Here is a 13,972-nt window from a genome sequence, read left to right on the forward strand (position 1 = left end):
AGATATAGTGTGCCAGTTTTTGCAAAGTGGCCCTGTAGCTCTCCAGGACCAGGTGTGGTGACCACAGGCATAGATCATACACACACACACACACACACACACACACACTGATAGCAGGATTACTTGATTGATAGGTTCATTGATTACACTCTTACTCTGAAGGCTAAGGGTGATAACGGTTACGATCTATGCCAGCTTGTGTGCCCCTCTGCCAGCTGGCTAGGAAGCCCCTGACTCTCCTCACTTCATAATGAATTCCTTATTAAACTGGGCTTGACCCACCATTTTCCCCAGGTGCTACACTGTAGTCTCCCCATCTCCTTCATTGCTCTTTTTCATCTATTTTTTTCCTTACTCTGGCCATTATTTTACTTTCTTCACTCCCCTGACTATATTCCTTTATGTTCTGTCTACCTCTCTAACTATTTGTTTTCTTCTTTTAATTGCTTCTTCCTTTGTCTAAATTCAAAAGACCTCCATAATCGTATAATTTTACAATCGGCGTAGCATCAGGCCCAAACATTTAGACTTTGCAGCTGCTGACATTTTAGTGGAGTCAATCGGGAACCATGGTTAAATGTCATCTCTATGGGAATGTCATGCCACAGAACTCAAGGGTAAAAAGACTGTAACACGGTGACTTAAGGCAGCAAGGCTGTGACTTAACATAGAGCCTCAGCCCTCGCCTTGATCTCCCTGCTCATTGCTCATTTACCTGAAAAGAGCACGGCATTCTGGGAGTTGTCACAGTCCCCTGTTGGCATTTTTGGCTCGCCAGACCATGATGTAAAGGTTATCTGGGCATTTGTGTGTGTATGAGAGAGCAACATGCGCTGCGCTGATAAACACAACACTTTCTTGCATGTTCCTGGGTGTGTTTGTTATTTCCCAATAGTGGGTGTTTTGTGTGTGTGTCAGACGGATTTCCAAATTGTGTGTGTGTGTGTGTGTGTGTGTGTGTGTGTGTGTGTGTGTGTGTGTGTGTGTGTGTACTAGAGTGATTTCCCAGAAATGGCACTGTTGCCAAGGCTCAAACAATGCACACACACACTCTCTACAGCACTGAACACATTCCTGTGTGTGTGTGTGTGTATGTGTGTGTGTGTGCATTGATGATGAGATGTGTGCTTTGTTCAATTATAGCACTACACCTGTATCCAGAACATGTAATTTACTCTACTTTAATTTTCTCTCAGGGTTTGCATGTAGTTGCAGTCCTCAGTACACCGGGGGGCGCTGTGAGACAGAGATCACTGCATGCGTTCCCAACCCGTGTCAGAACAGCGGTGTGTGCAAACCCATTGGCAACGCTTTCCTCTGCAGCTGCAGGAGGGGCTTCAAGGGCCTGACGTAAGTTTTATACATGAACATTCAGTACTAGACCCTAACCCTAACCCAATCGAAGATTGTTAGGAATTTTCTTCAGTGCAGCACACTTGTAAAAACAGGGACAATTCCACACAATAACATCCATACACACACACACACACACACACACACACACACACACACACATAACAGTCAGGAGCACATTCACATATGCACACACATAGACCTACAAATATATATGTGAGCACACCCACACCAGAATACATAAAGACAATCTATATAGACACACTTTCGTCAACACATTCCTGTAAACATGTAAACACACACATACACAGACCTACAAAAACATGAAAACACAGCACAATATATGGCATACATACATCAATCCATACAGACACACACCCTCATAAACACACAAACACACACACTCCAATTGTAATTCCCCAGATGGCCACAGGGTGGCAATATAAACAACCTCTTCTGCTTAGTTACAGTCCACTGTATGGCAGAAAAGCTCCCTGGCTGCCCCAGGCCTGTTTAAGATTCACTCGCAGAGTTGAAAGGGAAAAAAAGATGACATTTCACAGTTCAGTTTGTCGCATTCTCTACGGGGGTGTACCAGTGTGTTTCATTAGAATTTCTTGTGCCTCAGAAATCAAGGCTTCAGTCTTAATGAAGGAAGCAGACACGATACAAAGCCACTCATGCTCATGCACATGCACACGCACACACACACACACACACACACACACACACACACACACACACACTCTCTCACACACACACACACACACACACACACACACACACACACACACACTTTTCGAGTTTTATACATGCCAGCAGCCTGAGCTCCACCATCAAAGCCAAATTTAATTTCAGATGTGAAAAGTCAGTAAAGTAAATCACAGCTTGGTTTTAATGTGATATGACGAGTGAGTGAGTGAATGAGAGCATAGGAATACCACAGCAAAACTATGCCCAACCCATATCCTCCCCCCCTCTCCTCTCCTCTCCAAATGAATGAAAGGTTCTAATGAAACTTGTATGGATTTTTTTTAACAACCCCTTTTTTAACCATCCCTCCATCCCCTCACTCCAGGTGTGAGGAGGATGTGAACGAGTGCGAGCGAGGCAACAGTGAGGGGGAATGTGAGAACGGCGGTGTGTGTGTCAACACCCACGGCTCCTTCTACTGTAACTGCACAGCAGGCTTCGTGGGCCAGCGCTGTGGCCTGCGCCCTGTGGTAGTGCCTGACATGCAGGCCGGCCATGCCGTGGTGGGCAAGGAGGAGCTCATAGGAATTGCCGTGGTCCTCTTTGTCATCGTCACCCTCATCATCCTCTTCATTGCCTTCCGTAAGAAGGTCTTCCACAAGAATTACTCACGGAACAACCTGACCTTGGTCCAGGATCCCGCCACTGCCGCCCTCCTGAACAAGGCCAACGGGGTCCAGTTTAAGACCCTGCGCTGCTCGCCAGGAGACCCCTTGAATCTGTACGCGGAGGCAGGGTTGGGGGTGACTGTGGTGGGCGGGGCAGGGATGATCGGTCCACCCCAGGTGCCGGTGAGGCCCATGGCGTACACGCCCTGTTTCCAAGGTGACCCACGGTCAACACTGGAGAAGATGGCGGACGGGCGGGGGGTTGAGCACACAGAGATGAGCACGTTCCACCCAGAGTCGCCGAGGATACTGGGAGGCACCTCACGGCGGGGAGTGGTGGTGTGTAGCGTGGCACCCAACCTGCCGCCTGTCTCACCCTGCCGCTCTGACTGCGACTCCATCCGTAAGAGCCCCTGGGACAGTGACGAGGGTGAGTTTGTGTGTGTGCAAGCGTGCGTCCATGCATGCATGTGTTAACTAGCATTTGATTAGTCTTTAAGTTGGCTATCTCTCTAAGTTAGCTTATGGATTTTGAAGTTTTGACTTAGAGACAAAGTAATTGAGAATTGACAACACTAGTTAATCGGAAAATAAAAAAGTACGCAACACGTATATGCACACATGCACATACAATCATACACACATTTGAAAGTTAATGAACATTCAAATGTAATGAACAGTTAATGAACATTAAGACCTATCAGTCATCACACACACACACGTTTATTGCATGCAATTACACACCCCAAAGGTTACCATACCCCACATGGGCTCATATACACTCATGTGCAAGGTTCATGATGGACCTCACATCCAGTACACACCCTCATACACACTGAGCAGAGTAATAGCACTGCTCTTGAAGAAAAGTACACATGACCTGTAGAACCAGGTTGTACAGCCACTGTAAAAGTGACTTCTGATTGGGTCTGGAGAGAAGCATGAAGGTGGGAGTATTTTCTTTATTGGTAAGGGTTAGGGTAAGTGGTTGTATTCCGATTCTTGATATCACAGAGGTGGATCATGTTTTTTGATTGGATAGTGAACTTCACAGAGGTGGATAGTTTGTTTATTTCTATTGGGCAATTTCACATCTGATATCATAGGTGCTCTACAAGTCACAGATCTCACTATGCCTGCATAGGTATTTAACATGCAGCTAACCACATTATATGATATACTGTAGTAGTCTGAAGCACGACTGTGCTGTTGGTGACGTGGCATAAAACTATTGACTGCACTGTAGTCGGCCTGGAACGTCCATATACTTTGGTGCCTTCTTAACACAACCCCGGACTGTTTCAAAGTGATCCCTGAACTCTTGACCTCTCCCTGCAGGTAAAATGGTGGACATGATGGAAGATGTCACCTGTTTCTCAGGAAGCAACAAGGGCAGCAACTCCGAGGTCCAATCCCTGAGCTCCTTCCAGTCTGACTCCTGCGACGACAACGGTAATCATCCATAGTCTCTCCCTAGAGCCTCCTCTACAGTCATTCAATATGTCACCACATTTTTTAATATTTTGATGAGAATTTGAGTTTTATTCAATATTATCAGGCTTTCAACGGTTATCACCAAAATCTAACTCTGGAGGCTACGTCACTCAAAAACGTAGCAAAAGGTGAACAAACACACCAGCACCGTTTTACCTACAGGAAATTACGCAATAAAATAGATCTTAATTTGTGAGGTTCATGCGCCCTCCCAATGCTTTCTTTGGGACTGCTACTTACATTATGTTACAAAACTAATTAACTAAATAATTTCAAGCCGTCGCCATCTTCAAAGTAGTCACAGCAACAACGTGAAAGTTTTGAGTCGCACTGAGTGCCGTCATATCATCATATTCTACTATCGAGAAAAAGTGCGGTCTGGCCAGGTCTGGTCTGTCCGACTGCCCCTAGTAGTTCCGGGTAACAAAGATCACATTAATCAAGGTGTGAAAACACCTGCACTGCAGCTAGATATTTGATTTCCCTAAATCTGATTGCTAATTAATTAGGACCGAATCCATCAAATGGTTTATTTACAAAATTATTTGCATAGAAAAAAGCAAGGTCTTGTATGCATTGCCATTAGAATTATTAATAACATCATACTGACAAACTTTTAGGCATACCCAAACTACTGCTAGCTGATCATCACAAACCTTTTCGGCACAAACCGCAAACATACAAACTAATACGCTGGTAAATTGTCACTGGAGACACCCAAACAAATGCTGCAAAATTGAAAAATTGCCATATTTGGCTGCTAAATGTACTCCCGTCATAATATAATTGAATATTTTTCATTAATTTCCTTATACTTTCCTCATCATCCCAGTCACAGAGACAGTGTGTAAATTGTCTAGGTTAGAAGATTTATTTTAAAATCGGTTGTCAGCTATATTAGTGAATGGTTACACTAGCCCTTTGTAGCACATGTCTCAAATATAAAAATATATATATTTGATCACGCTACACAATCTAGCTTAAAAAGCAAAATTTACTGTCTCTTATGTATCTTTCTATACAAGTTTGCTATGTTTGTCTCCAGTCTATTTTAGTTGTCATGGTATTCTTGTGGCGCAATCACTTTACCACCATATTGGGACCCGATCCATCTAGAAATGGTTTCTTTCATACAAAAAAGCAAGGTGTATTTGTTTCAGTGTTGTATGTATTGCCACACACCAGAATTATTAATAACATGATAGTGATTAACTTTTTAGGCCCACACAAATTACTAGCAGACCAGTTGGCTAGTGTCAGGGGACACAATACATGATACACTGTTTGTTTCAGAAACGGACAGTGTCAGCTAAAGATAAGGCACCTCCTTATTTATTGCCAAGATCTGTAGTCTAGCAAGCCAGCAAACATTATGTAATAGATGACAGGCTCAGTTCTGCATCTCCAATATGTAGTTAGCTTTCTGGTTTGCTAGATAACTTGTTTTAACACAGTGATAATCTTACCTTTCAATCGTCATTTAAAGTAACTTCATTGGCCAGCTAGATTTCAGCAGATGCAAATCAGCTAGCTAGCTACTGCACCACCAGCTGCTCTGACAGGAGCGATTGCTAATGTACTGGAGGCGTAAACAATGAACTAAGACCACTAGAAAGCTTGGTTCATGAAGCATGTTAATTTAGTATTACAAAAATAATTAGTCAGTGCACAGGCTGCAGTCTGGTCTCTTAAACCTGCATTAATCTCACCCATGCTCAACTATGTGTCTCAGTATTTCTATGTTAGTGATCAATATATATATATATATATATATATATATATATATTGGAGAGAGAGAGAGAGAGAGACATTTTGTTTTTTTAATCAACACCCGCAGCACAACACCATTCTATTTTACTGAAATCATTTACTTAAAAATTGCTCTTTAAGTTAGGTCTGAAAGCAGCTTTATATTCTAACGCAGGACCAGGATGGAACAACAATGCCCTTTATGCTTGCCCTTTGATGTTTGCAAATTACAATATATAAACCAGATACGTGGAAGCAACATGGCATAAGCTCCCCAAACCCTATTGGTAGCCAATATGGAGTATTGGAGTCAGATCTGCAATCACCAAAGGTGTGGAGGCCAGGGGAAGAGTCAGGCATTTGTGTTCAGACCAGGCGTTAGTAGAAGTTGTATTGCAAAACAAACATGTATTCATAGAAAGCTCATTGTTTTAACCCCCTCTCTTCAGCATCACAGTGTGTCATTAAGTCATCCAGTATGTTTTGTTTTTCTAATGTTGTTTGGTTGTTGGTATCATTACCATTTTTATTTCTCATTTATTTTCATTTGAAATTCAGTGATGTTTTGTTCTCTTGTTTCTTCCACCTTTTGGAAGTGAAGAAATTGACCCATGTCACAAGCTGATCTGCTGCACATGCTGTGTTGTCTTTGTTAAGGCATCATATTTTAATTTGCATTGTTTTGCATTAAATCACATGTCGCTGTTTTTCTTTATGGTTGAAGTGGTTGGTCTTTGGCTTTAGGTGAATGTTTTTGATGTTTGTTTTTTTATTGTGGTGTGACTCATGTTGTCATCATGTGCAGTTGTTGTGAACTTGGTGTCTAAGTTCCGGTTGTTCTTATGTCTTATGTCACTGGTGTCATTGTCACAGGATTCATGGTTACAGTATATTACCATACTCGTCATCATTTCCTCATAGTCTGTGTCTTACAGAATTCATAGCAGAGTACATCATTGAAATGTATTGTAGTTACATTTCGACACCAACATATAAACATTGACATCATTATCATATCTGAACTTCATTGGTCACAGCTTGATAAATGCTATATTTGCCCAATAATCAGCGAGGGTGACAGCTATTTGACGTTTTTTTATTATGAATTTTTTCTTCATCTGTGTGTGTGTGTGTGTGTGTGTGGGTGTGTGTGGGTGTGCAAGAGCAGGTGTGTGTTGATCTGTACAAGTGTGTTTGCATGTCTGCTTGAGTTGAGAATGTGTTAGTTCATTTCATTTTCTAAGCGTATCTACTTCGATGGAGACTTGATAAGTAATTCTATGTTCGCCCCCACTTAGCATTATAGCAGTACCCCAAGGTGTTGATACTGGTTCCATATGTAAGATATAGTAACTGTCCCATATAATACTTATCCATGGGTCTCAGTTGAAACCAATATCAGGGCACTGAGCAGCTGTTATTTACTGACTGTGACTCAAACCGTGTCTCCTCCTTCTTCTCCCCACAAGCCTCCATAGTGACCGTCATTCGACTGGTCAATGATGCAGTCGACACTATCGAAAATGAAGGTACCATGTCTCATCCCCCCTTTTCTCTATCCCTCTGTTTTTCTTATCTTCCTTCTCTTTTTTCGATTTCTATTTATTTCTCTTGATCTATTAATTTCTCTGATATGTTATGCTATCAGTGCAATGATACCCTGATATTTTGTGTACACACACACACACACACCAGGGGGGTGTTAGGCCTAGTGAGGAGACTGTGATCTCTGTGACCAACACAGGGGGCTGAGAGAAAGGTCAGGGCTGACTCAAGAGTATTAATCACTTGCACACACACACACAGACACACACACACACACACACACACACACACACACACACATTACATTTAAATTTACATTTATGGCATTTAGCAGACGTCTTTATCCAAAGCGACTTACAACAAATACATTTGTTTAAGTAAGTAAACTATCTATCCATCAGTAATCATGAGATAAAGTAATCAGTGCTCAGAAAAATGTTATTAACAAGGGGTGAAGAGGTCTTTAGGAGGGACTGTTAAGATGTAGCCTAAAGAGATGTGTCTTCAGTCTACGGCGGAACACACACACACACACACACACACACACTTAAACTGGACACCATGCAGTGTCTGCATTGGTAGCATTAAGGTTTAGAGTAGAGCCTCTGCTTTTTCAGACCCTCCTGTCTGGCCTCTGTGCTGAGACCAGGGAAGTATTCAGTCTAAGTCCCCCAAGTCTCTGTTGGTCCGGCCTAACTCGTGCCAACACACACACACACACACACACACACACACACACACACACGTGCACGCATGTGCGCTAAAGCTCTCTGTTCTCCTGTTCTCCCACCTGACAGTGTCAGTCATGGACCAAGGTCAGAGCTACAACAGAGGTGATTCTCTCTCCCCTTTCTCTCTATCTCTCTCTCTCTCTCTCTCCCCTGCCTCCTTTCCCTTTCCTCTCTCTCTCCCCAGCCCCCCTCTCCCCCTCTCATCTGCACGCCCCTGTGCCCTCCCTCTCCCAGTCCGAGCTGGCTGTGTTTGAGTTTTGATATCCTCCACCCCTCCTTCCCCCAGCATGTAACAGACCAGTCGACGCGTTGTGCTGAGCAGCCCCAGTGCATCCTGAGACAGGTCACGTTGCCAGAGGTGCTGCACAGTGCCACTCGCTCTTGTGAAAACCACTCACTCTCCAACACACCACTCTCTCCTCTGTCTGGCCACTGCTGCTTTTGTTAGCTTTCATCTGCTGGCTGTCACATATGATGTTTGATTTTCTCTCACTGCATTTTGCATCCCATATCTTCAACTTTTTGTTACTTGAAGCGTTTTTATCCTGTTGTTCTGCTGAAATTTGTTAGAAAGTTGTGTATTGAGTTGTCAGGTTGGCATTGACTTTTTAGAGCATTTTCCCTCTCCTCTGTGTTTCATCTGCATCGCAGCATGTGTGTCTTTTGTTTGTTTTTGTTTTGTATTTTTACTCACACATTGATGCTTTGTGAATTAGTAAACGGTCCTTTTGTTAACGTGGAAATATGTGAAGCTGTGATATGTCTGTTTACATTGAGTTGTCTCATGGGTCGTTGGTCTTTGACCTCAAGTGTTCCCCAATCCTCTTGAAACCTGGCATGCTTCCAGGCGTCTTTCTTGCATGTTGTGAAACCTTCAAAACCAAGCTAACAGAATATACTTATACATATTGTACCCTGTGCTGTGCTGTGTGTAGTTGTCCACAGACCTGCCCAATGGACCTGTAGACTAGTTGCCCTGTGATATGCCTGGACCTCTACAGACTGTAGCTGTCCGTAGACATGCCTGATGAGTATCTGCAGGCTGAAGTTGTGTTGTGCTTATGTGATCTCACTCTAACCCCCTGGTTTACCTCCATTTCCAGCATATCATTGGGACACGTCTGACTGGATGCCCAGCACGCGGCTGCCCGACATCAAGGAGGTGCCCGGCTACGAGGCCAGCCCCGGGGATGTGTCATCCTCAGTCGCCCGTCTGGGGGGCAGCTCCCGGGAGCTGGAGTCAGATTACTATCTGGGGGGCTACGACATCGACAGTGACTTCCCCCCACCCCATGAGGAGGAGTTCCTTAGCCAAGACCAGCTGCCCCCGCCCCTGCCCACCGAGGAGTACCACGAGCACTACGACACCCTGCCCGCCACTCAGCCGACCTCCAAGGAGAGTACCCTGAGTGGCAGCGGTAGTGGCGGGCACCACAGGGCCCGCCCACACTTCCACCCTAGCCAATACCTGCCACCGCATCAGCTGCCCCTGGGGGAAGGGGGGCAGGGTGTGCCTGGAGGGGAGGAGCTCAGCACTTTTGTGGGCAGGATCACCCCGGGAAGTGGGGACATGGATGATAACGTGTCTCTAAACATGCGGCTCTCGGTTAACGCCTCGTCCGCCTCTGACGTATCAGCCCCCTGTGGCTTTGATGACTCTGAGGCAGGGGGTAGCGACTTTGACAGTATGGACGAGCTCCACCGGGGGGGGCCATACCCTATGGAGACACAGCAGCAGACTGAGGTCTGATTTGGCCCCAACTGAGAGACAAGGGATACCAGGGGATGGGAGGGGGGAGATGGGGTGGGCATGAGAGTAGTACATAAATTGTTGTGCCGTTTCCTCTGGAGGGATTTGGAAAGATGGAGGTCCTTGTTTTAAGAGAAATTCTTGTTTTTTGTAGAAGACACACTGCTAGCTAAGCATCAAAACATTACCCTAAATAGCCTTTCAACCACTGTCATTTTAAGCACTAACCTTAAACAATGTCCCCCTATTGCAAACACTAACTATACCACTATCACGCCAACGCAATGGAAAGCAATTAAGAGTTTAATATCAGACCCCATTAGACCCCATGTCTCACCATTCCTCATCATATCCATCACCCTAGCAGTGGTCTCTGTGATGGACAGCTAAGTGTATGTCCTCTCCCAAAGCAAGGAATAGGAAGCCTACTATATATGACCAGTAAGTCAATGATAAGGTTGAGAATGTGAATAAGAAAGAAAAACTTTTAAGTTAAGAAATGTAATGAAAAATGGATGAGCTAATGAGTAAAGAAAAGATTAAGAATGTTTAAAAAACTGAAAGAAAAGAGGACAATCGTGTAATTGAACAGTCAGTACTGTGATGGCTTCTCTCTGCTCAAAGCAGACAAGATTGTCGCTGGACGGTCCACATGGCTCCCCCGCCCTATCTCTGGCCATACCTGCCCACCCACAGAGGCCCAACGTACCCTCCCCGAAACCAAGGCTCAATTCAAATGGGGAGTATGGGCAGACTTTCCCCTGAACTTTCTTTTTGTTTTTTTATGAATCGCAAACTGCTCATATAGCCTGTACAGAATTTGTTAAATGGTATGACCATACTAGTGCAATCAAAATAAAAAATATATATATATATATATTTTATCCACATTCCAAGAGTGCCATTTGGATTGATGTGGAATATGCTTGTCCCGACTCCCAAGCTCTCTTGAAATCAGGCCTACAAAGCCATGCGAGTTGAGCCAATCTGTCCCATACGGTTCACATGCTAAACTGCCCGCCTGCTAAGTCCTGTTCCTTTGTGCCAAGTGAATTTGCTTTAATGGTGTTATGATAATTTTTTTTTTTGCACTAGTATCTTTTGATGTCGGATTTCATGATTTTTACATGAAACGTGCCATGTTATTAAAATCCTCCAAAGGATCTTATGATAATGAAAGTTTCTGGGCCATTTTAATGGGCAACAAGGCATTTTAGTGTCAAAAACGTTCATAATGCAAAAGCCCCCTGTTTTTGATGTAGAAATTTGAAACCCTGAATGTGCTGGAGCTATCCTCCAGCACTGCATCTCAGTGTCTTTTGTTTTGTTTTCCTTTGTCCTTCTGTCCCTATGTTTTTGCACTGAGCGAGTTTTAAAGTGTCACTCCAGTGTTTCTGAAAGCCATAACAGCAATAGTCCTGACTGACTGACAGTTGAGGAGTGGGCTCTGTGCACATCGCAACTGCATTCTTCGGGAAAAATATATAGTAGCATCCCCATACCAAACATAGTGGCTGAGCCGCGTCACATTCTGGTCTCGTCAGCTACTGTGTTGCATTTTGGTCCTGCTTGCAAAAGAACAAATAAAATAAAGGTCATGAATGATGGCTTTATTGTACACGTCTGAAACTGTTTCCTTAAGGATTAGTGGGAGAGAAGATAACAACTAAACAGATTGTGTCAGATTGGGAGTTGATGTATTGTAATATAATATGCTTGATTTCATCAGGCAGGGTTTTTTTTTGTAAAAGATGTAAGTTGTGTTCAAATCTTTGTACAGTGTATATAGCTAGGTTGTGAAAATGCCAATTTTGTAGATATCAAATTGCAATCCTGACTGCCTTTGTGAGTTTATTTGTGTTTGTTTTATGTGAATGTGGCAAATAAGAGACCATGAGAAACCAATCATTTAAGCTCACTTTCCCTCCTGCGTTGGTATTTCGCCCAAAGTTTTATTTTTTCAGTAACCTTTGCTTTGACACATAAATACCCTTTCAATAGAGTAGATGGATTTTGCACAGTATTAAATGCACAAAATGCGCATTACATCCTGGTGTTTTTTCTATTTGTTTAACATTAATTTGACATTTAAAAGGGAATCCTCTTGTGCTGATCTCTTTTCTGGTTAGGAGGTTTTGTTTTTGTTTTTTGTTTATCCTTCTCTGGGTACGATCATTTCCATGATTTTAGGCAGTATTAAAATATGTCTACTCTAACTGCAGCAATTGAGTGTACAAAGTGAGTTCTTTTTTTAACTGCTGTTTTGTTTTTTAAATCAATGCTGAAAATAAAAAGGTTATTGATCAAACTGTTCATTCGTCTATTGTCAAAATTAAAGGTTTCCCTGCAATGTTATAACATACATACAGAACTACGTGCACTGAAGTTTACTGAATTGTTAACATATTTTAAGGGTTGTTGTAATAGTCCAAAGTACAGTGGCACATTAAACACTCATAGTAAAAAGCACTTCAGAGAGCTAGCTAGTGTTACAAAACACTACAAAAAGCTATGTTAACAACCCAGTGGGAAAGAATTATGTGTATTGGTACAAAGCCCAGCACAAATGAAAATAAATAGTAAATAGTAGCCAAGTATTGACTGGCTGCATAGAGCCGTTGACTACAGTGAAAGGTTATACAAGGTGGCACAGCCCTGCATTACTTCAGAGCACCAGCTTGCATCATTCAGTTTCCACAGTGTGAGAGAAAGATGGGGGGTATGTCAACAACCACACTCTTACATAATGGTGTCACTCAATACCTCGCAACAGCTGTGTGCGTGCGTGCGTGTGTGTGTGTGTGTGTGTGTGTGTGCGTGTGTGTGTGTGGAGTATGTTGAGACATTCATTTAGTAGAAACCTGATAGTGTCGCTGATAGTGCTGCTACTTGTTTTCTTCATCTAAGATGTAGGCAAGAGACACAGGAGACCTTTCCCTCTGTCCCTCCTCTCTCTGAACTCCTCAACTCTCTCTCTGGACTCTATTTAAACAGTGTAAAAAAACTGGTGCAACTGTGGGCACCCCTACAGGGTGCTGTGTTCAAGGCCAATTTTTCAGTGTGACTGATGGCACTTGACTAGCTCATTATCTTGACCATGTCTCTTTTACCTCTACTCCACCCATCTCAGCGCAGGCGAGGCAGTGCTCCAGCGCTGTGGTAATTTCACCTGTTACAACCGACAGAAATTGCCAAATGAGATGAGACAACAGAAACTTCACAGTAAGATGCACACCTACAGTGACACACACACACACACACACACACACACACACACACAGTAGAGCTTCAAAGTACTACCTGACCAGTAGGGGTCGCCCTACCTCCGCAGACGCCCATAAGGGAAAGAACCACTCTAAAGATGAGGACTACCTCCCACTGGGTTAGCTTCATGCTGTTGCTGGTTTTGTTCTAAGCTTGAATGTTTCTGCTTTGTTTTTGCGCTGTTAGTCTAGATGCTTTGTTTTGTTGACTGACAAACCATAATTTATGTGCCTACTAAGTTATGTTGTCTCCGACCGAGGCATGCCAGGGCTCCATACGCTGCTAGTGAGCTAAAGTATCTCCAGCCTGTTCCCTCTTCCTCTTGCTATCAGTCTCTGTCAAGGTCAGAATATTCCTCTTGCTTCTGTTATGTTTACATCCACAGGACATATTATGTTGAAACAGCCTGCAGAGAGTGTTGGGGGGTGTGACAGTCTCAATAATTTATACTGTATCACTCACAATTTATTAACAAACTATGTGTGTGTACGTGGGTGGGTGGGTGCGTGCGTGCATGCGTGACAGAGACAGAAGCGATGTAAATGGTATACTCCTTTTATTCACCACACAATCCAATGATCCCCTGAAACTCCATCCTCAGGCGCCTAGTGACTGCTAATGAACAGAGATGTAGAAAATCTCGCTGACATTTACAATGCAATTCAATTAATTAAGGCGATATTAGATGAACACGGCCCTTGATGAAATCCCCCCTCTGTCTCATG

At 43.4% G+C, this 13,972-nt stretch overlaps 1 protein-coding gene across 1 annotated transcript in view; it reads left to right on the plus strand.

Annotated features, from left to right (window-relative positions):
- Positions 1-9,983, plus strand: part of fat3a (FAT atypical cadherin 3a) — a gene marked incomplete at its 3' end in the record, with an annotated part of 148,917 nt that extends 138,934 nt beyond the window's left edge. The window contains exons 25-30 of the mRNA XM_083695427.1: positions 1,197-1,350; positions 2,432-3,144; positions 4,053-4,166; positions 7,427-7,486; positions 8,300-8,335; positions 9,337-9,983. Coding sequence (XP_083551553.1) covers positions 1,197-1,350; positions 2,432-3,144; positions 4,053-4,166; positions 7,427-7,486; positions 8,300-8,335; positions 9,337-9,983 — 1,724 coding nt within the window. The remainder of the gene's footprint in view (positions 1-1,196; positions 1,351-2,431; positions 3,145-4,052; positions 4,167-7,426; positions 7,487-8,299; positions 8,336-9,336) is intronic.
- Positions 9,984-13,972: the final 3,989 nt, after the last annotated feature.

The sequence above is a fragment of the Argentina silus genome (genome assembly GCF_951799395.1).
Source record: "Argentina silus genome assembly, chromosome: X".
Classification (NCBI taxonomy): Eukaryota; Metazoa; Chordata; class Actinopteri; order Argentiniformes; family Argentinidae; genus Argentina; species Argentina silus.